Below are 22,965 nucleotides of genomic sequence, written 5' to 3' on the forward strand. Positions count from 1 at the left end.
ATATATAAAATTGAGAATGGAAATGGGGAATGTGTCTGAAAGAGACAACAACTGGACCATATTACAGACAACAGCAGAAGGTCACCAATAGGTCTTCAATGCAGCGAGAAATTCCTGCACCCCGAGATATCAAGATACATTACATATCTTTTGATTTAAATGAAATTATGTGTTAAGAAAGATTTCTAGGACAAGATATTAAAATTTTATCATGATCATAATTGCCTGGTCCTTAGAAACAATCCTTGAACAAATATGATTGATCCTGAGTTCCGGAAGAAAGTTAGTGTTTCCCTTAGTATGATGTAGCAGTGAGGTCAAGATTGAGAAAGCACATTTAATAAAAATTCAACAGGACATATAGAGTTCAGTTTTAATGATTAACTAGAAGACATATGGCCAAGGCAAGTTAAAATGTTTCCAGGCCAGTAACAGTTTCCATAAAAGAGGCTTCATAAGCCAAATAAATTTTAGGAAATCATATACAGCCCTTGGATGGTGTAAACTTCCCCAAAAAACGTGTATGGTGTAATGGTGTATGGCATATGGTGCAATGGTGTAAGGTGCATGGTGGTATGATGTATGGTGTAAGGGGAATGGTGTAATGGTGGATAAGAAATGGTGCGATTGTGTAACGTGCGATCGGGAATGGTGTGAATGAACGATGTTTGACATTTTATTGGTCGAAAACGAAGTTCTTTTTATTTTAATTTTTCGGATTGTAAACATAAACAATAATAATAATCTTAATGTTTGAAATTTAATTGCATTTTGGGTAATTTCGGATGGTGTAGATAAATTGGGGAATGGTGTATGGTGTAGTGTGTAAGGTGTATGGTGCAAAAGTGTAACGTGTATGGTGTAATGGTACAAGGTGTATGGTGTATGGTGTAATGGTGTATGGTGTATGGTGTAATAGTGTATGGTGTTAGTTGGAAGTTTACACCATCCGAGGACTGTATACTGTACATGTAGATTCATTATTATTCGTTGGATTCAAATTTTCGTTGGTTTTGTGGTTATAGGTGAGCCACATATTCAGCCGTTCAAAGAACAATGACGAATAACATTTTCATTTACAGTCGCAGATATAAGCAAAAATTCCCAATCAAATATCCATGAATATGCAAGTTTTCAGCAATCCACTAAACTGATACCCATGAAAATAAATGAATCAACAGTATGAAAGACTGATTTTTGGCTTGCAAGTCAAAATATTTTGGGATTAAACTGATGAGGGATTATGTTAAATAATTTGTATAGTACTTTTAAACACTAGATTTTTATTTTCAGGAAGGTGTAACCAATGGTATAGTTGCTGACTTATCATCATGAGGAGGAATACAGTGACCTTACTCAAGTTTTTAGTAGCAGCTGTATTATGTATTATGGCCATCAAGTACTTCACAGGGGGTCATGGAGGGGCACATGATGTATATGTTGATAGCAAATTTCCTCATGAAGGAGGAGGAGGAGGGGGTGAAGCTGGAAACAAACGGGTAAGGAGTAGGGATAGTGTATAGAAGATTTTATAAGTGTCAGATGGGTGACATTATTTAATACTATTTCAGTTCAGTATTAAATAGTTATTTGGGTCCATGATTGTAATTTCGCCTTTTCCTTGATTTTTTTTTCATTTTGAAACTCGATGAAATGCTATTTTCAGTAATTTTTTATGTCTAAAACAAACACCTAAATAAAAAAAACACACATCAATAATTTTTTGCGCATATCGAAATAAACAGAAAAAGATTTTCAACCCATTTGTCTGCAGTTAGTTGAATTTTGTAAAGTACTTTTCCTACACTTATATCGAAGAACCGGCCATTTTCATCTTAACATGTCCAGTGAGAGGTACACATATTTTAATTTTCAAAACTATAATAAATATTTGTCAAATTTATACCATGAAGTTTTGAAGTACTGTAGTGAGAGGCTATGAGAAAAACTTAAGAAGTTTGGGGAAGAAGTTTGGGGAAACTATACAGCAGCATTTTCCACACTTGGAAATTGAAAAGAACAATGAACATGATGAAAAATGTAGTAAGAAAACTTACTGAAAATTATTTTTGAGAATCTACATCAGATATTTTGTATTGTAGGCAATGATCATTAGTGATGGAGACATGAAAAAGATAGATTGGCATAATTATAAACAGATAGCAGAAGAAAAACAAAGGACTGGTAGGTGTTATTTATTATTGCTAATTTTGCAATAATGATAAAATTGTCAAAAAAATCTTCCTGCAAAATTTTATAGAAAAAATGCAGAAATTGAACCCTCTGAACAAGTTTTGCCTTTGGAATCATAATTTTACTTTTTGAAAATATTCCATTAAACAGTACCGGTATATCAGCTGGATTTGGCAACTTTTGATTGCATCCTAGTTATGTTTTATTATATAAACATGATTTATTTTGAGGGTTTCTCCATCATGAAAAAACAGTGATGTATACATATCAATGTCATCCATGTCAGCAGATGATGAAAGATCTCATGAAACTAATGCACTGTCTTTGAAATTTTGAAATTAATTAAGCTTTATATTTATAGGTCCTGGTGAGCAGGGACAGTCTGTTATATTAGATGCTGCAGATGAGAAGAAGAAGGCAGACTTATATAAAGTGAATGGTTTTAATGCCTTTGCCAGTGATAAAATCTCCCTGCATAGATCTATGAAAGACATCAGACATCCTGAGTAAGGTTTTACTTAAAAAAAAATATATAACACTTTTTTTTAAATAAAACATTTGCAAAATATTCAAATAAGATTGTTCAGATTAAAATTGTATTACTAGGTTTTATCCAATATGAAGATACTTTTTAATAGATAGATGTACATTTTACTAGCAGAAATGTTACGTGTAAACTTTCATTAACAAAGATGCATATTGGTACTCGCTAACCAAATATAAGTACTGCATGATTCTTAGATAAGTACTTGTATTTAATGCAGTTAGAATATTGACCTTGAGAGCAGGCTCAGAAACAGAAGGAAAATTGTACCATAGTCCAATCATACTTATATTATCAAAATAAATTCATAAAACAAGAAATTGCCTGAGCGATAAAAAACAAACTTTGACCAATTGTAAACTTTTATATATATCTAACTTGGTTACAGCATTTTTGGGAGAGAAAGCAAATTATTTAGCATGTTTTGTTGCAGCAAATAAATGAAATATTTAGTGTTATTTTTTATCTTTACAGCTGTAGAAATAAGAAGTACTGGAATAAACTACCAACAGCCAGTGTTATAGTCCCTTTCCATAATGAACACTGGACCACGTTACTGAGGACTGCATGGAGTGCTGTGGAGAGGTCACCACAAGGGCTTCTCAAAGAGGTCATATTGGTGGATGATTTTAGCAGTAAAGGTTTGTTATTATACTAAATAGATATAAAAAGATGTGGTATGAGTGCCAATGAGACAACTTACCATCCAAGTCACAATTTTTAGAAGTAAACCATTATAGGCCAAAGTATGGTCTTCAACACTGAGCCTTGGCTCACACAGAGCAGCAAGATAATAAAAAACGAGAAGCAAGAAACATTTATAAACCACATCAACAAACAATAACCACTGAACATCAGGTTCCTGACTAATGACAGGTTTATATGTTTTAATAGGTACCAACCTTCACCCTTACCTGAAACAATAGTGTAAGTTGTAACATCACAACATAAAAAGACACACTATAAAATATCAATTGAACTGGCTTAACTCAATAAAAAAACATGAAAACAAGCAAATGAATATACACTGAACGAATAAATTTGATGTTTGACATAATGTAAATACAAAATAAATAAAATAAAGGGTGAGATAATAAACAATTACAGAAAGTCAACCATATCCTTGAACAAAATGCCGCCATATAATGATGTAAACATTAAACAAAAAGCAGCCAAATAAAATAATGTAACTACTGAAAAAAGATATTACCCAAAAGATATTGCAGAACAAATTATCATACATGTGTGAGGTTTGGCAAGCTGTAAAATACGGTTCAACAACCATCACCTCCATTCAAATGTGCTTTCCACATTTAAAATACATCTCAGCATGTGGGTCTAGTACAACGCATGGTTTCTATACATATTGCATTATCACTTCTGGTCCTGAATATGCATTTGACTTGGAACTAGACATTTAACAGCCATCCATCATCATAAAAAGAAAAGACAGATAAGTCAGAATTTCAACCATTTAGCAACCAACCTTCAAGTTATCAATTTGAAATTTTTATTAAAGTTTTCAAAACATGTTTTCCTTTCAATTACCATGTAAAACAAAAGAGATATAATTTTAGAGTTTCTGAAACAGAAGTTAGACGATTATGTTGCTGCAGAATTCAAAGATTTTTCCACCATTGTAAAAGTTGTTAGAGCACAGAAAAGAGAAGGGTTAATAAGAACCAGGTTACTGGGTGCTAAAGCTGCTACAGGGGACGTGCTCATCTTCCTTGACTCTCATTGTGAAACCAATGTCAACTGGTTACCTCCTCTTCTTGGTAAGTTACCAGATTTTAATATGATTAATTTACTAGGAGTTATGTCTTTGTCATTCAAGACTCTCATGATGAAGTCTTTGTCAACTTGTTACCCTTCACATTTGGTAAGTTGGTAAGTAACAAGATGGTTTCATCTTTACAGATTATCTAAAAATATATTTGTTACTAGAAATTATTTCATCAGCATATACATTCTCTCTCTCTCAATAAGGCAAATTATTGCTAACTAACAAGTTTTGTGTCTAGGTCTTTTTCTGCTATATTATGATAAATAGGTTAAGTTTATTTGCAGTATGTATGGACTGATTATTGAGTGCACATGTCTGCATGTCTTGCAGGCTTACAGTGCACAAATCATTGATGAGGTTAAATTCATGTTAAACTTGTAGTAAAAGCCTTCAAGGTACATTCAATTACCTTCAGTAAAGCTTCTTCATAAATAGGTTTATAGGTTTACTTTTGGAATTTCTAGATATTTTGATATATTGAATAGAATTTTAAAATAATTAATGTAAATTCAGTAATTTAAAATTTGGTGTTTTAATAAATGCAAATAAATTTACCAATCTGATTGAAATCTCTATTCTTGAAGGTGAATATCATTATGAATAAACCTTATTATCCTAAAAAAAAGGTCTTTCCTAAAGAGAAAGTAGAAAGGAACATTTTTCTGATCCTCATAAGCAAAGCCTGAACACAGGATCATATTTCAGATTTATCAAAAAACACAATTGGGTCTAGATTTGTTAACAACTTTCATTATCATGATTATCATTCTTATCATGCATTTTTGGACAAACAGTCTTCACAAATCATATTTTGAAAGCATGTAACTTTGTTAATCACATTTATTATAAAAAATGCACACATTCATTTCAACAATCATCGTATTTATATATTTTTAAAAGTCGAACATCTTAACCTTTTGCATGTATATATATTCTATTTAACTTTCCACAGATCCAATACAAGAGGATTACAAGACTGTAGTGTGTCCGTTTATTGATGTGGTAGATTATGAAACATTTGCCTACCGAGCACAGGACGAAGGTGCTAGGGGTGCGTTTGATTGGGAATTCTTCTACAAAAGATTGCCACTGAGACCAGAAGATCTAAGACAGCCAGCTGAACCTTTCAAGTAATTAGATTTTTATTGTTTTTGTGGTTGATTATAGTAAAGTATTTATAGATATTGGTTTTTACTGAAAAGGGGCTGTTAAAGGGGAGGGGCACACTTCCCTTAAAAAAGGGTCATTTGTTTTGCATTAAAAAAATGTTACAGAAAAAATTGACATTTTTAAGATAGCCCCCTTGTCTTAAATCCTGGATTAACATATGCTTACATGTATCAATAACACCTGAGAGGTCTTGAATACCTTAAAAAGTTTCTTCAAATGTGAATAAATTATGCTTTAAGAAATAGTAGAACTATTAAAAATCACATTGAATATTTAGAGAATTTGTAATTAATCTATCAGTGCAGAGTTTGATGGAATTAATGTCTATGATTTTTTAAGTATTTTTTTATTTTCAGTTCTCCAGTAATGGCAGGTGGTTTATTTGCCATTAGTTCTAAGTGTTCTGGGAGATGGGTGGCAATGATCCTGGACTAGATATCTATATGTTTTTATTTCTGTTTCAGTTCACCAGTAATGGCAGGTGGTTTATTTGCCATTAGTTCTAAGTGGTTCTTGGAGATGGGTGGCTATGATCCTGGACTAGATATCTCTATGTTTTTATTTCTGTTTCAGTTCACCAGTTATGGCCAGTGGTTTATTTGCCATTAGTTCCAAGTGGTTCTGGGAGATGGGTGGCTATGATCCTGGACTAGATATCTATATGTTTTTATTTCTGTTTCAGTTCACCAGTAATGGCAGGTGGTTTATTTGCCATTAGTTCTAAGTGGTTCTTGGAGATGGGTGGCTATGATCCTGGACTAGATATCTCTATGTTTTTATTTCTGTTTCAGTTCACCAGTTATGGCCGGTGGTTTATTTGCCATTAGTTCCAAGTGGTTCTTGGAGATGGGTGGCTATGATCCAGACTAGATATCTATATGTTTTTATTCCTGTTTCAGTTCACCAGTAATGGCAGTTGGTTTCTTTGCCATTAGTTCTAAGTGTTCTGGGAGATGGGTGGCTATGATCCCGGACTAGATATCTATATGTTTTTATTTCTGTTTCAGTTCACCAGTAATGGCAGGTGGTTTATTTGCCATTAGTTCTAAGTGTTCTGGGAGATGGATGGCTATGACCCAGGACTAGATATCTCTATGTTTTATTTCTGTTTCAGTTCACCAGTAATGGCAGGTGGTTTATTTGCCATTAGTTCTTAGTGGTTCTGGGAGATGGATGGCTATGACCCAGGACTAGATATCTCTATGTTTTATTTCTGTTTCAGTTCACCAGTAATGGCAGGTGGTTTATTTGCTATTAGTTCTAAGTGGTTCTGGGAGATGGGTGGCTATGATCCAGGACTAGATATCTGGGGTGGAGAACAGTATGAACTGTCATTTAAGGTAACTGAGTTTAAATATGACTAGGACTGTTTCCAACAATCTCATGCAGAAACATTTGTTCTTTGGAAATTCTTTTTACTAAGAAGAATTGGTTTTAAGAAAATTTTACTTGACAATTTCTTTTCTTCTCTTCATAAACATTTATCTCTTTAATTTTGCTTTAGAAAATTTAACTGCAATTTTTTCCTAAACTGTATTTTAATATAATGTCCTATAATTTTAATTTGATTGTGTTTATCAAAAATATAGTTTATTTTATTACCTCATAAAGAGTATTTTACTGTTTTATTAATATTTCTATATTATTTGCTATTTTTCTGCCATTTTTTGTTCCACGGCCTATTGCACTGGAAATTATAGTTCTATTACACCTGTGTGCAGTCTATTGCACTGACCTGAATCACATTTTCTAAAACCGGATGTTGACTTGACAATGGTAAATCATGGACCATAAACGGATACGTAAAATCTGTGTACGTTACATAGCATGAATGATTGAAGAAGCTCTTTCCACATTTTTTCTTCAACAAAATACTTGAATGAATGTTAGATGCAGGTATCAATGATAATTTTAGCATTTTTGAAGAATTGTAGGATGCATAATTAAATTTCCAACCTGTGCACATGTGCACACGTATTCTAGTTCATACAACGTAGTTCGGACGATTTTTCATTTGAACCTTTTTAAATTTTTCATCAAATCATGTTGATAAACTAAATTTTTATAATTTTAATCTTTTATACTAAATCAATTAGATACAAACTGCTGAAATGTAAGAAAATAATTGTGAATAGACCAATCAATTTACATGATGTCCGGTGCTGAAAATAGTTTACCTGTCACCTGCACAGGTAGATTTCAGCTGTCCAACAACTAATTAGCCTTGATTAAAATTAGAAAGTATTGAAGTAGAGGTTGCTTTCATATTAATTAATCATCTTGTCACTTTTATGACCTGAAATGTATGGATGTTAAAAGCAAAAAGGTTGGATCAAAAAGATCGTGAATTTGTTAAAATGACATAAAAAGCCTTGAAAACTAAAAAGTAGATGACCGTTACATGCTTTGCCAAGCCGGACTTTTACCGGACATTATAGAAATGTCCGGAATATATGACCGTTTTGGAAGCCCTGACCTGTAATGACCTCTTATTCTGAAATCTGATTAGTTGAAAGGTATTCATGTTGTCCAATCAAATTGTATGTATTAGGTAATAAAACAGTTATTGAATGTGTAACAGTGCAATAGATCAAAATATATTTCCCTCTGTATGAAGATCAGGAAATATATTTCGATCTATTGCATAGTTTCATATTAAATAACTGTATAGTATAAAATCTAAAATGATATCATGAAACAAAATGTTATTAGAACAATCACAAAATGGCAAATGTTACCCATTCTACTTTTTAAACAAAAAATTTAAAATGACACTTTATAATTTCAGATATGGCAATGTGGAGGTAAAATGATAGATGCCCCTTGTTCCAGAATAGGTCATATTTACAGAAAATTTGCACCTTTTGCTAATCCTGGAGTAGGAGATTTTGTTGGAAGAGTAAGTATCTCATGCAAAACAGTTGTTGTTTATAAGTTTTTCAAATTTTATTTTATGTAATTTGCAAATATCATGTTTTATGTATGACTTTATTCTTGAATAAGCAATTAAAAATGTTCTCATGAAAACATATCTGTCTGCAAACCATTTCACAGATAATTAACTTCTTAGGAACAACACAATGTCAATGCAAACCCAAAAATGTATGTGTTGCCGTTCTAGAAATATACCACTTGAATCAATCTGATAGGGATTTGGTTTCCATTTTACCAATGATGAAATTGACATGAAACTAAATTATCAAACCACCACAATTCAATGCTGAATGATTATAATAAAATTGTGTCCAGTAAAATTCAGTTCAGATGAAATCCAGGACATCAATAAAATCATATTCTTCTTTGGTATGATCCACTCCAAACATTTTAACACCAAAACTACCTAAACAGAACAGCCAAATTGTTAAATGAGTATGGCTTAATAGACGTCATTGATAGAGACCCAAACCTAAAAAATGTTCACTGGCTAGAAAATTTAAGACTTCCAGAGAGCTGCATCTAAATGTGTCAGAGAAATAAATCACATTTGAATTGCCCGTGAATCATGAAGAGTTGTGAAAACTAAAGAGAGACTTCCAAAGATTTTCCAAAAAAGTAAATCGCTGACAAAACTTAGTTGGTAAATCATGTTATAATTATTCTTAATTTAAGAACTGACAAATTTTTGTATTGTTGAGAATCACAGTTTAGCTGTTGCAGATTATATTTATGTTGGTTTAATTTAAGAATTATAAGAGAGTAGCTGAGGTATGGATGGATGAATATGCCACCTATTTATACAATCATCGACCACATTATAAATCTATAGACCCTGGAGATTTAACAGAACAGAAGGCTATCAGACAGAAACTCAAATGTAAACCATTTAAATGGTTCATGAAGGAGGTAGCATTTGATTTAGAGGACTATTACCCTGCTGTAGAACCACCTCCATTTGCTAATGGTGAGGTAAGCTTGTTAAAAAAGTTCAGTCATTTATCCATTGTCCAGCCTTCGACTTTAGTCGAAAAAGCGAGACATAACTATCCTACATTCCGTCGTCCGCATCGTCCACAAATATTCACCTTGTGGTTAAAGTTTTTAAAATTTTAATAACTTTCTAAAACTATCCTGGATTTGTACCAAACTTGGATAGAAGCTTGTTTATGATCATAAGATGGTATCAAGAAGTATATTTTGTAAAAAAAAATCCCTTTTTCTTTATTTTACTTATAAATGGACTTTGTTTTTCTGCCAGTAAACAATACATTCACTCGGCTTTTAAAATTTTAATAACTTTTGTTAAACTATCTTGGATTTGTATCAAACTTGGACAGAAGCTTGTTTATGATCAAAAGCTAGTATCTAGAAGGAAATTATGTAAAAATTTTGTACCTGTATATCCATATTTTACATATAAATGGACTTAGTTTTTCTTCCAGTTAACATCAAATACAGTCTACAGTAAAAAAAATTAAACCATTTATTAGATTCATAAACTATCCTGAATTTTTTACCAAACTTGGACAGAAGCTTCTTTCAATCAAAAGATAGTATCAAGAAGAATATTTTTATTGATTTTTTTCCTAATTTTTGTTGAGTATGCGATTAACAACAAAAGTAGGCGAGACACTGGGTTCGGAAACCCCTTACAAATTTTTTTATTGTAGAAAACATACCCTGGCATATTTTTGCACTGGATGAAATATTTCAGTATTTTATACTTTGTGAAAAGGGCATACATTATTTGTTCAAAAACAAGACATTAAATCCTATTATGGTTTGATAACAATGTTTCAAAAAAAACTTATGGCAGGAGTAAAAGATATTCCTTTACAAACGCCTGGAAAAGTTTGATTCTGTAAAAAGATCTAAAGTTAGAATTGACTGTAAAGGTATTATGTAACAATTGCAGAACTATTAGCAAATATGTAGGGAAGGAATTTGTCCCAAATATGTGTGTTTGTTCTATCTATTCAACAGAGAAAAGCAATCAATATATGCCGTTCACATAAATTTGCTAAATGTTTTAATTCCAAATTCTGTAATAAATTATCTTTAATTTACTTTGTAGATCAGAAATGTTGGAGCCAATATGTGTATTGATACACGATTTAAAGGCCAGAATGAAAGATTTTCTATAGAACCTTGTATTAAAGATGGTGGCAATGCTGGAGGGGAACAGGTAAAACTTCATAACAGTCAAACATGCATATCAAGTGGTGCATTATGTTTGTGTGCATTACCATTACATTTGCCGTCGTAATTTTTTTTGTGAAACCGACTCCAAGTAATAATACCTATTTATTAATTTGTTCAATTATTTACAAGTATCAGTACCCCTTCCATTAGTCTTAGTCTCCTAAGGCACCTATTTTGAAAGAATTCAATCAGTATTTATTAGGGAAAATACAGGTAATAATACTTATTCATTTATTAATTTGTTCAAATATTTACAAGTATCAGTACCCCTTCCAATAGTATAAATGTCATAAGACAGGAAAAAAGAGATAAAGCCCCATAATTTTTTTGATTTTCAGATATAATTCAACAAGTCAAAGGTGTATACAAAATTTTAAGAAAATCTGTGACATAGCCCATTTATTGTAACTTGACCTTAAGCTATAAAGGAGTTTATACCTGGTTTTAGAATTTGATATCAACAATATACAATTTAAATTAACAAACTATTTTCAAAATCAATAATTGATGGTCATATATCCATTATGATAATACAAAAAAAATATAGTCAATTATAATTTAATATAATTTTTATTTATACCTGAGATTACCTGTAAAATGAATGCGCGCAAATGTAATAATAGCTGCGCGCATACGTAAAACATTTTCATCCCCTAATGCGCGCATAGGTTATGCCCCATATAAAGGTCACTAAAGTCACCTAACCTTAAAGACAGGGGTTAAAAATTCCACTAGCCCGACGCCCGGGACTACAACATTTAGGCCTCGGGCAAGCAAAACTTGTAACCCAATATGCCCGACGGACTAGTAACAAAAAATTCTTGGCGTTTCCAAAATATAAAGTGGAAAATCCCCTCATCACTATTTAAGAGATAACTGTATTGTATTTGAAGCTTTAAGGACGTCCATCGGTAGTTTTACTGTCGCAAATTTACTTTACCTGGAGACGCGTAGCGGAGACAGGTAAACGGGTATTTGCGACAGTAAAACTACCGATGGACGTCCGCAAAGCTTCAAATACAATACAGTTATCTCTATTCTAATGCAAAACAAGTTCATAATTAAATTTCAATCATTATTTCAATGTAAAATCTTCATTAAAGAAAATTCTGCGAAAAGAAGTTATCTTCTTTGGTCCCCACACTAGGTGACGTCATAGGTATGCTTCCGGCGTCAAACATAAACACCCGGCGTTTTCTGGCTTCTGTGCCGCTTCAGAATGTAATAAAATTTGATAAAAAAAAGATTTTTAGGTGCAACATGTGAGTTTTGTGGATTAATATTGTAGAAATTACATGTCAATACATTCAGCGATTCAAAATGTCGGCTCCCTTAGTTACAGACAAGGAGATAGAGAATTTTACACTAACTGTCATCCAATCAGAACCATTGATACAAAACAATTGCATTAGAATATATCTTAGCCAATCAGATTCGACTACGTCATCTGGGATTCCCAGAATTTGAACTGATTTTGTAGAAGGATCCCGTACTTTCAATATCGATTTTTCAGTACAGGGGTATTGTACATTGCTTATGCAACCAGAGAAATATAATGTAACCAGTTTGTACCTCCTTCTCAATAATTTATTGAATTATAAATGTGAACCCCTTTAAACAGCAGACACCCGGCTTTTGATGAAAAAATACTCCAATCCTTTTATGCCAGGCATGCATTTATATAACCATGTATAGAAGTGGTAAAGACTTGTACCATTTCGAGATTTGAGCAAGTCATTATTACAGTGTATTTAATGAGTATTCAATTATCGAATTGAATATATAATATCTGCTAATGGGATATTTTTTGCTGTAAGTTTTGGGTATCCAATTTTCAAAAAAAATCTGAATGTGGAAGGCATACCTGGGCTAGTAGGTCAGTTTTGTTGAGCTATCAATTCTTTCAACAGGGCTAGTAAAATCCTGCTCCCAATTAGCCCTGGGCTAGTGAACTTTAACAAAATTTCTTAACCCCTGAAAGAGAGGTGGCTTTTTGATTAAGGTTCAAAATGCATAGTTAGTATTATATTGTGACAAGAATAGTGTGACCAGACAAGACAGGTTTTGATGAATAGATGTATATCTTAAGACAATAAGGAAAGTTAAGGGTTATTATTGTTCAAAGTGTTCATTAGTTTCTTTGTTGAAAGGTCATTTTATATTTAGGTTGAGTTTAAATTTAATTAAATTTAATTCCTAATTCAAGATAAGTTGTTCTATTTTCTTTATCATGTTTATAATTAAATGAGAAAATATTATATATTACAGAATATAGAACTAACGTGGCATAAAGACATTCGTCCAGGAAGGAGATCTGTATGTTTTGATGTATCACAGTCTATAAAGAAAGCACCAGTACTGTTATATAACTGTCATGGTATGAAAGGAAACCAACGATTCAAGTATAATATAGTAAGTAATAATAAATACCTATTTTATGTCTAAGTTCAAGTTGCATCTTAGCTTAGCATTATCCCAAAAATCACAGAGAAATATTTTATTTGTAGAGATAACATGAATTCCCAGAGCTCACTGCTTAATTTTAGGTACAATGTCAAAAGTTCTATAAAATGTAACTTTTCAGAAACAAAAGTGATTATGAGGTTAGTTTAAATTGTATTTGATCATAGTTTAAGTAAATAATCACATCCTGCAGTCATTTCTATCTGTTTTTTGAAAGAAAAATCATGATCCTTTCAACTGTTTACCAAGTTAATTCCATGAGCTATTTATTTATACAACTTTTGAAAAAGAAAATGTATGCATGCTTAAAGAGGAGCAGAAAATGCCAATTATTTAAATCATTTCTATGAACAGGTCTTGGTTTAACCCTTTACCTAGCACACATGGTTTGTAATCTTTTTAAAAATGTAGCAACTGGATTCATCCTCTTTTTTAGCTCACCTGGCCTAAAAGGCCATGTGAGCTTTTCTCATCACTTGGCGTCCGTCGTCTTCGTCTGTCGTCGTTAACAATTTTTCAAACATCTTCTCCTCTGAAACTACTGAATGGATTTGAATGAAACTTAGCATGATTGTTCCTTAGATTATCCTGCACAAAGTGTGTGCTTCGATTTTTGATCCGTCAAAAAACATGGCCGCCGTTACTTAAAATAGAACATAGGGGTCAAATGCAGTTTTTGGCTTATATCTCAAAAACGAAAGCATTTAGAGCAAATCTGACATGGGGGTAAAAATGATCATTAGGTCAAGATCTATCAGCCCTGAAATTTTCAGATGAATCAAACAAACCATTGTTGGGTTGCTGCCACTTAATTGGTAATTTTAAGGAAATAAACTGTAAACAGCAAAAATGATCAGCAAAGTAAGATCTACAAATAAGTTAATATGACCAAAATTGTCAATTGACCCCTTAAGGGGTTATTGTCCTTTAATGACAATTTTTCACAATTTGTTCATCACATTTGCTAACTTTAAAAAATCTTCTCCTCTGAAACTACTGAATGGATTTGGATGAAACTTAGCATGATTGTTCCTTAGATTATCCTGCACAAGGTGTGTGCTTTGATTTTTGATCCGTCAAAAAACATGGCCGCCGTTACTTAAAATAGAACATAGGGGTCAAATGCAGTTTTTGGCTTATATCTCAAAAACGAAAGCATTTAGAGCAAATCTGACATGGGGTAAAAATGTTCATTAGGCCAAGATCTATCAGCCCTGAAATTTTCAGATGAATCAAACAAACCATTGTTGGGTTGCTGCCACTTAATTGGTAATTTTAAGGAAATTTTGCAGTTTTTGGTCATTATCTTGAATATTATTATAGATAAAGATAAACTGTAAACAGCAAAAATGATCAGCAAAGTAAGATCTACAAATAAGTTGATATGACCAAAATTGTCAATTGACCCCGTAAGGGGTTATTGTCCTTTAATGACAATTTTTCACAATTTGTTCATCACATTTGCTAACTTTAAAAAATCTTCTCCTCTGAAACTACTGAATGGATTTGGATGAAACTTAGCATGATTGTTCCTTAGATTATCCTGCACAAAGTGTGTGCTTTGATTTTTGATCCGTCAAAAAACATGGCCGCCGTTACTTAAAATAGAACATAGGGGTCAAATGCAGTTTTTGGCTTATATCTCAAAAACAAAAGCATTTAGAGCAAATCTGACATGGGGTAAAAATGTTCATTAGGCCAAGATCTATCAGCCCTGAAATTTTCAGATGAATCAAACAAACCATTGTTGGGTTGCTGCCACTTAATTGGTAATTTTAAGGAAATTTTGCAGTTTTTGGTCATTATCTTGAATATTATTATAGATAAAGATAAACTGTAAACAGCAAAAATGATCAGCAAAGTAAGATCTACAAATAAGTTAATATGACCAAAATTGTCAATTGACCCCTTAAGGGGATTTTGTCCTTTAATGACAATTTTTCACAATTTGTTCATCACATTTGCTAACTTTAAAAAATCTTCTCCTCTGAAACTGCTGAATGGATTTGGATGAAACTTAGCATGATTGTTCCTTAGATTATCCTGCACAAAGTGTGTGCTTAGATTTTTGATCCGTCAAAAAACATGGCCGCCGTTACTTAAAATAGAACATAGGGGTCAAATGCAGTTTTTGGCTTATATCTCAAAAACAAAAGCATTTAGAGCAAATCTGACATGGGGTAAAAATGTTCATTAGGCCAAGATCTATCAGCCCTGAAATTTTCAGATGAATCAAACAAACCATTGTTGGGTTGCTGCCACTTAATTGGTAATTTTAAGGAAATTTTGCAGTTTTTGGTCATTATCTTGAATATTATTATAGATAAAGATAAACTGTAAACAGCAAAAATGATCAGCAAAGTAAGATCTACAAATAAGTTGATATGACCAAAATTGTCAATTGACCCCTTAAGGGGTTATTGTCCTTTAATGACAATTTTTCACAATTTGTTCATCACATTTGCTAACTTTAAAAAATCTTCTCCTCTGAAACTACTGAATGGATTTGGATGAATCTTAGCATGATTGTTCCTTAGATTATCCTGCACAAAGTGTGTGCTTTGATTTTTGATCCGTCAAAAAACATGGCCACCGTTACTTAAAATAGAACATAGGGGTCAAATGCAGTTTTTGGCTTATATCTCAAAAACGAAAGCATTTAGAGCAAATCTGACATGGGGTAAAAATGTTCATTAGGTCAAGATCTATCAGCCCTGAAATTTTCAGATGAATCAAACAAACCATTGTTGGGTTGCTGCCACTTAATTGGTAATTTTAAGGAAATTTTGCAGTTTTTGGTCATTATCTTGAATATTATTATAGATAAAGATAAACTGTAAACAGCAAAAATGATCAGCAAAGTAAGATCTACAAATAAGTTAATATGACCAAAATTGTCAATTGACCCCTTAAGGGGTTATTGTCCTTTAATGACAATTTTTCACAATTTGTTCATCATATTTGCTAACTTTAAAAAATCTTCTCCTCTAAAACTACAAAACCAAATTCAACCAAACCTCAACTGAATGATCAGTAGGGTGTATAAAATAAAGTTTGTGCTTTATTTTTTATTTCGTCAAAAAACATGGCCGTCATGGCTAAAAATAGAACACAGGGTAAAATGCAGTTTTTGGCTTATATCTCAAAAACTCCAGCATTTAGAGCAAATAAGACAAGAAGTTAAAGTATTTATTAGGTCAAGGTCTACCTGTCCTGAAATTTTCAGCTGAATTGGGTAACTGGTTTTTCAGGTATAATGCCCCTGAATTGATGATTTTAAAGAAATTTTGCAGTTTTTGGTTATTATCTTGAATATTATTATAGATACAGATAAACTGTTAATAGCAAAAATGTTAAGCAAAGTAAGATCTACAAATAAGTCAATTTGACCAAAATTGTCAATTGACCCCTTAAGGAGTTATTGCCCTTTAAAGACTTTTTTCACAATTTGTTCATCATGTTGACTTACTTTAAAAAATCTTCTCCTTTGAAACTGCTGTATCAATTTCAGCCAAACTTCGGCTAAATGAGTTTCAGAGTATCTAGTATAAATTTTATTTTTCATTTCCTTGTATGTCAGAAACATAGCTCCTATGGCTAAAATAGAACATAGGAGAAAATGATTTTTTTTTTTGCTTTTGAAGAAAATAGGACGATTCAAAGAACATTTAAATAAATTGAAAAGCCAAAATAATCATTGATAAGAGATTTAACCAAAAAAATTAAGGTGAGCGATTCAGGCTCTTGAGAGCCTCTTGTTTGTTTTTTTTAAAGTTACTGATTTGAACTGTGTGTTGTCATATTGCTCTTTGAAATACACTTAATATTATTGTACAGCAATATTTTTCTGCTCTTTTTCAGGACACAAAACAAATATTTCATCCAATAAGTAATCAGTGTTTAGACTGTGATCCAAGTAATAAAGAACTATTTATGAATCCATGCGATCAATCATCTGATACACAGAAATGGAAAGTAGAACATATAGAAGAAGATAAAGTTAAACATGAATGGGGTGCACCTTAATGTAGGAGGAATTCATAGGTTATTGTGTTAGATGAATAATGTGCACAAAAAATATGTAAATATTTTTGGGGAAAAGGCAAGTCTGTAGAAAATGTACAATTTGTATTGTAAAAATGAGGTATGCAATTTTAATGGTATATTGTTGTTTTTTATATGTGATTTATTTATTATTTGAACATTTTTAAAATGAATATACATTCCATCAATTTTTATCCTTTGAAGGTAAAGGGGTATACACAAATATGTGTGTCTGTGTATGTATAACTGAAATAAGGAATATTTTGATGGTGTGGTGGTCTATGCTGAGTAAATGAAGAAGTGTGATGTGACCTGTAGTAGAATTTCTGCTGGTGTGTTTGTGAAATTATCATGTGTGACTGAATTGTTGTAAATATTGAATGATAATGTGTTTGCTGTAATAGGAAACCTATTTATAGATTGGTAAAAACCCATTGAAGGAAGGTTTCCAGCTCACATTGAGTCAGCTACTTAAATACATCGAGTGTCTCATTATATATATGTTATCCATTTTGATATCCTTTTGACAAGCATCCTTCAAAAGCAAAATAATTTTTGTAGCTACCCTTTTAAAAAAACCTTTTTTTATTGAATATCATTTATTTGTTATTTCTTATTATTGTCTTTAATAAAAGCATTGCTCTTAAGATTAAAACAGGTTTATTTTGTTAAAGAAACTAACTTATTACTTGAACAAGTCTTTCTAATTTTTTTTTGGAAAAGAAGATTATTTATTATTCTGATAAATATTTACCAAGTATTACCCACCATCGATCCAGGCCAGTGTTATTATCATAATACTTGAAGAAAGTAATACTTTATTTTTTTTATTTTTTTTTCTATATATTGTAAAGATATGGTGCTATTAAAAGCTTCTTTTATAAATTTATTAATAAATTTGTAAGGATACATATTGTTTGTATACATTATTTATTTTTTCTTTCTTTTTTTCTTTGTGTTTCGTTATTGATGTCTATATATTAAATGAATTATGGTATATTAAATTTTTATTTAAAATATTTATTTCAATGACCTATCTATTTGTTATAAATATGTTGAAATATTTTTACTGTTATGTATCAGAAAATCCAATGCTAAACTTCACTGCCTTCATGAAGTAAAATTAAGATTTAAGGTGGTACCTAAGACTATAGGGAGATAACTGTCTAAAACTTCTAAAGGTTTTAATTACGTTGTGTTTCAAGGGAATATTAAGCTTTCTCACTGATCAAAATAAGTGTTTCTCAAACTGCTATATAACCAGTGTATTTTTTCTGATAAAACAGTTGGTTCAATTTTTTTGAAATTTTTATATTTTTGTCAAAGGGTCAAAGTAAATACTTTGTCAAAATTTTATGAAAATTTAACTAGCCAAATTAATTTTAGTGAAAGTGTTGGGTACCACCTAAAGTAAATCTTTAGTAGTACTCTTTGAGTTTTATTTATACAAGTGCATCTTACAGAATTCTTCAATTTCTCATTGATCTGCATACAATGATCAGCTTTACACAGGAAATTCTGTACCATTACTATTGATCAGGATGAATAGAAAAAAAAATCTGGTATATGGTGGCTATTAATGAAAAATATTTTCCTGTATATTATTAAAAAAATTATGATTTCTTCAAGTTTCTGATATTAGCATTTTCTGTACTACTGCATTAGAGTGCTTTCGTTGTCTTTTATTTAAACGGCTGATTTGAGTATTCTGATGAAGAAGTATTGACAAAAATATATCATGAAAGTTTTTTTAATAGTAGCTATATAAACTACGTAAATCTTGATTCTATGCAAGCCATGACAAATGTAATTTATTGGATTCAAAAATTAATCTCTCATTGTATAGTTCTTTTAATGAGAACCAATGCCTTCAGATAGATATAAGTATAAAGTTTGATTGTGGTCACAAAAAGTCATTTAATTATGGCATATATTATAGCTTTTCTCCTCATTTGTCCACCACCCCCCCCCCCCCCCCCCCCCCCACAAACACAAAAAAAAATTGCTGTTATTGAACACCTTCTGAAACATTCCTTTATTTTCCTGGTAAATCATTTATTAGATTGTTCTGGTTATTTGTTTTTTTACCAAGATGATTTAGATCATTTATATTTGAATAAATTTACTTATAATCATATATGCTTTTCTGTATTTTCGTTTTTCATATTGTCTCACCTGCAACATTATTTAAGATATGAAAGGTTTGCTAATACAAAAGAAAAGTGAAATACAGTGTAACCTGCCTAATCTGACACCTGGGTATTCCAGCATTCTGCTTTAACTAACACATTTTCATGGTCCCAAAATATGCCTTTCCTTGCAGAAAAAAACTGAGTATTCCGACACCCTGCTTAATCTGACATTTTTGTCTGTTCCCCCAGTTTGACAGATTGATTACACAGGTTACACTATATATATATATGCTTTCCATAAAATTTAACTATTAAAAGTAAGGGAGCTGAATAATCCATATTTTTGTACATTTTCAGATCTCCTTATTCATGGTTCAGTGACCTGTATAGGTTTTCCAAGTATATGTGGGTTATTTTCAGATTCCATCTCCTTATTCATGGTTCAGTCACCTGTATAGGTTTTCCAAGTATATGTGGGTTATTTTCAGATTCCATCTCCTTATTCATGGTTCAGTGACCTGCATAGGTTTTCTAATTATATGTGGGTTATTTTCAGTTACTGTAAATGAAAGGTCAGCACTATTTAATACATCGAATCATTGTAAAGTGTGCATGTTTATCTGACCTAATTTACTTAACCTTGACCTCATTTTCATAGTTCATTGATCAATGCTTAATTTTCATTTTAAATAATTCAGGATCTTGACAAAAAAAACTTGCAGCATATCATTCAGTTCTATTTATGAAGCATGAAAAATATTTCAGTGTGTCCTCTTATATTTGCTTGTAATATTGAATTTGTCATTTAGCATCTTAATTATTTCCAAAGGAAAAACATTTACTTTTCTGTGCATAGTACAATCAAAATACTAGTTCCTTGTGATTCTTGTCTATTCTGTTCTGTAGATGTGAATTTTCAACTTAAATAAAACCAATAGTGTGTAATTCTTCTTCATGTTTTGATTTGTTTGTCTTTTGGTTTTGTGAATTTCACTTTATGTTTTGAGATATAGTATTATGAAAAATTTTCTACTTTTTCTTTTTCTTTTTTTTGTGTTTTCTTTCTTTTGTGTTTTTTTGGTGTATACCTGTGTTTTTACTTAACTTTTGAGTTGTGTATTTTTATTGTTCTTTATTTCTGTATAATTTAATATGATTAGCCATTAGCCATTACCTTTGTGGAAATTTATAAACTATCTTTAGATTTTCTTCTATAAAAATAAACAAAAACACTTTACAATAAAAAGTTTACAAAAACACTAAAGTATCCAGAGATGATATTATGTTGGTTCTAACAACGAAATTTTTGCAAAGAAAATTGTATGATTACATATCAGACTACATTTCTTTTATAAGTATGGATATTTGACAGGGACATTTTTTTTTCATTCTTGCTTTCTTCTAGTTGAGGTTAGAAGTTTTTTTTTTCTGCAGTATTATATAACTTTAAAAGCAGTAATAAATAGTCCCTCACAGATCATGTTTTATTCCCATTGCTGTACTGTACTATGTTTTCAAGCAAAACTTATACTTCTGTACTTTTAATGGGAAACATGAATAATTTTATTGTAAATTATGCTTCAAATAGTATGATAATTGCTATTTCATGTTCCGTATTAGATATTTAAAAGTCAATTTCATGTTCTTTCTGTCGGAGCCCATTCAAAAATAATACTTCACATTAGTGTTAATACTCATTTAGAACCAGTACAGCCTGGAAATTAACTCATCATAGATCCCAGGACTAAATTTGGTATATTCGTCAGACGCGCGTTTTGTCTACAAAAGACTCATCAGTGACGCTTGAATCCAAAAAAGTTGAAAAGGCCAAATAAAGAAGAGCATTGAGGACCAAAATTCCTAAAAGTTTTGCCAAATCAAGCTAAAGAAGTTTCATCATAACTTTTAACATTTTTTATTTAAATCCATATAGCTTATTTATTCAAACTGAAGGGTCAGCATTGATTTTATCATAAATGTGAATGACCTCTTGTATTGTAAATTTGATATTTTTGCATGCATTTGAATAACAAATTTTGATACCAATGAAAAAAAAATATTATAAGAAATGGTACATGCAAGTTTTGTCCTTGTAATTTTCGAAATTATAAAAATATATAAAAAATCTCTGAATTTACAGTGTTGTCATAGATTTATGAATATACACTTTTAGAAGAGTTCTATCAAATTCTTTAAAAGGTTTAAATAATATCTCCTTGTAGGTTATTAGACTAAATTAACTATCAAAACAAGAAATTGTCTATTGAATGTACCTGTTAATTTTTGTCCATGGCCCTTTGAGTTTGATGTAACAAGAATCAGTTACTCTGATGTAAATCTTTAGTTTAGCTTGTTGCATAAACTACCTCACATGAGAAAATAGATATATCTGGATTTTAAGATTATTTTTATGAGAATTGTATGCAACTAACTAATGTCACATTTTTCTGTATTATTTTGTCTTATTCTCAATTGAAACTTTTGTTGTAATTGCAATAATTTTAACTAGCATATTGAAATTTTATATATGAAATAAACAGGATCTTTCTGCAATATCTCAAAGATAGAAAGATAAAAATCGCATTTAGAATGACAAAATCGCAATAATAAATGCACACAATAATTTTTGAATTTACAGTAATTAATTCTGTGAGTGCAGCTATATTTTTCAATGAAAGCAAAATACTTATATATATTGTATGGTTATGGTTGTCAGGTTTATTTTTTCTTCATTTTAAATGTACATTTATAAAAGCATGATAGCAGATGGCTAAATAGTTGCAGGAACCATATTGATCTTGCAAAGCTTCAAATATTTGTTGAAGATATTCAAACAACTGTCAAGATGAAGGATAGCAACTAAAGTCTTGTGCCATAGATATATTTACTATTTTATAGCTATCCATGAAATATTTTTCATGTATATCTTTCTCATAATGTTTCTTTTCTGAATTTATTGTAAAATTTATTTTTGATTATATTTTGATAAATTAGGTATTGTTTATTTGCCTGAAAATGATTTCTTGTAAGTTTATTATATGAAATTATTAAGAATATATCACATATTTTCTGAAAAAAGGTATGTAGATCTACATTCATTGGTTTAAACTTTCAATATACATACATATAACAATGTAATTACCATTCTGTAATAAGATGGTATTCAGATAGGAATGCTTAGAGGTTATTTTTGCATGTGCTTCATAGATGTGTGATTTTATTAATGCACCATGAATTATTAGTTACAAAGAAAAACATTTTTAAGTTATCTCCCCTTAACAAAGCCACCTAGCAGAGTTTATACAAATCAATAAAGAATGGATCTAGACAAAAAAAATTGAACCTAATATAGAAGTAGATAACTGATGTTTGAAAGGGATGGTAGTAACTCCAGAAAACCTAATGTATACTGCCAAAAGAAAACAAAATTGCTTAAGATAAAAACCGTTGTTTAATCTACAGTCCGTTTCTATGTATGTTGGCGTTTTGTTTTG

At 31.1% G+C, this 22,965-nt stretch overlaps 1 protein-coding gene across 2 annotated transcripts in view; it reads left to right on the forward strand.

The window, feature by feature from the left end:
• Positions 1-19,645, forward strand: part of LOC139485680 (putative polypeptide N-acetylgalactosaminyltransferase 10) — a 27,083-nt gene extending 7,438 nt beyond the window's left edge. Inside the window, exons 2-14 of one of the 2 annotated variants that reach the window (XR_011655364.1) lie at positions 1,294-1,499; positions 2,103-2,184; positions 2,555-2,699; positions 3,212-3,378; positions 4,315-4,515; positions 5,476-5,653; positions 6,916-7,033; positions 8,482-8,592; positions 9,378-9,599; positions 10,705-10,815; positions 13,101-13,244; positions 17,157-18,474; positions 18,751-19,645. Coding sequence is in view for 1 of the 2 variants with exons in the window: in XM_071270315.1 (XP_071126416.1) it covers positions 1,332-1,499; positions 2,103-2,184; positions 2,555-2,699; positions 3,212-3,378; positions 4,315-4,515; positions 5,476-5,653; positions 6,916-7,033; positions 8,482-8,592; positions 9,378-9,599; positions 10,705-10,815; positions 13,101-13,244; positions 17,157-17,321 (1,812 nt within the window). In the remaining variant the exon portion in view is untranslated. Of the gene's footprint in view, positions 1-1,293; positions 1,500-2,102; positions 2,185-2,554; positions 2,700-3,211; positions 3,379-4,314; positions 4,516-5,475; positions 5,654-6,915; positions 7,034-8,481; positions 8,593-9,377; positions 9,600-10,704; positions 10,816-13,100; positions 13,245-17,156 lie in introns of both variants that reach the window. The other variant, XM_071270315.1, reaches the window with a different exon arrangement.
• The last annotated feature ends 3,320 nt before the right edge of the window (positions 19,646-22,965 follow it).

This window comes from Mytilus edulis, chromosome 8, assembly GCF_963676685.1.
Source record: "Mytilus edulis chromosome 8, xbMytEdul2.2, whole genome shotgun sequence".
NCBI classification, from domain to species: domain Eukaryota; kingdom Metazoa; phylum Mollusca; class Bivalvia; order Mytilida; family Mytilidae; genus Mytilus; species Mytilus edulis.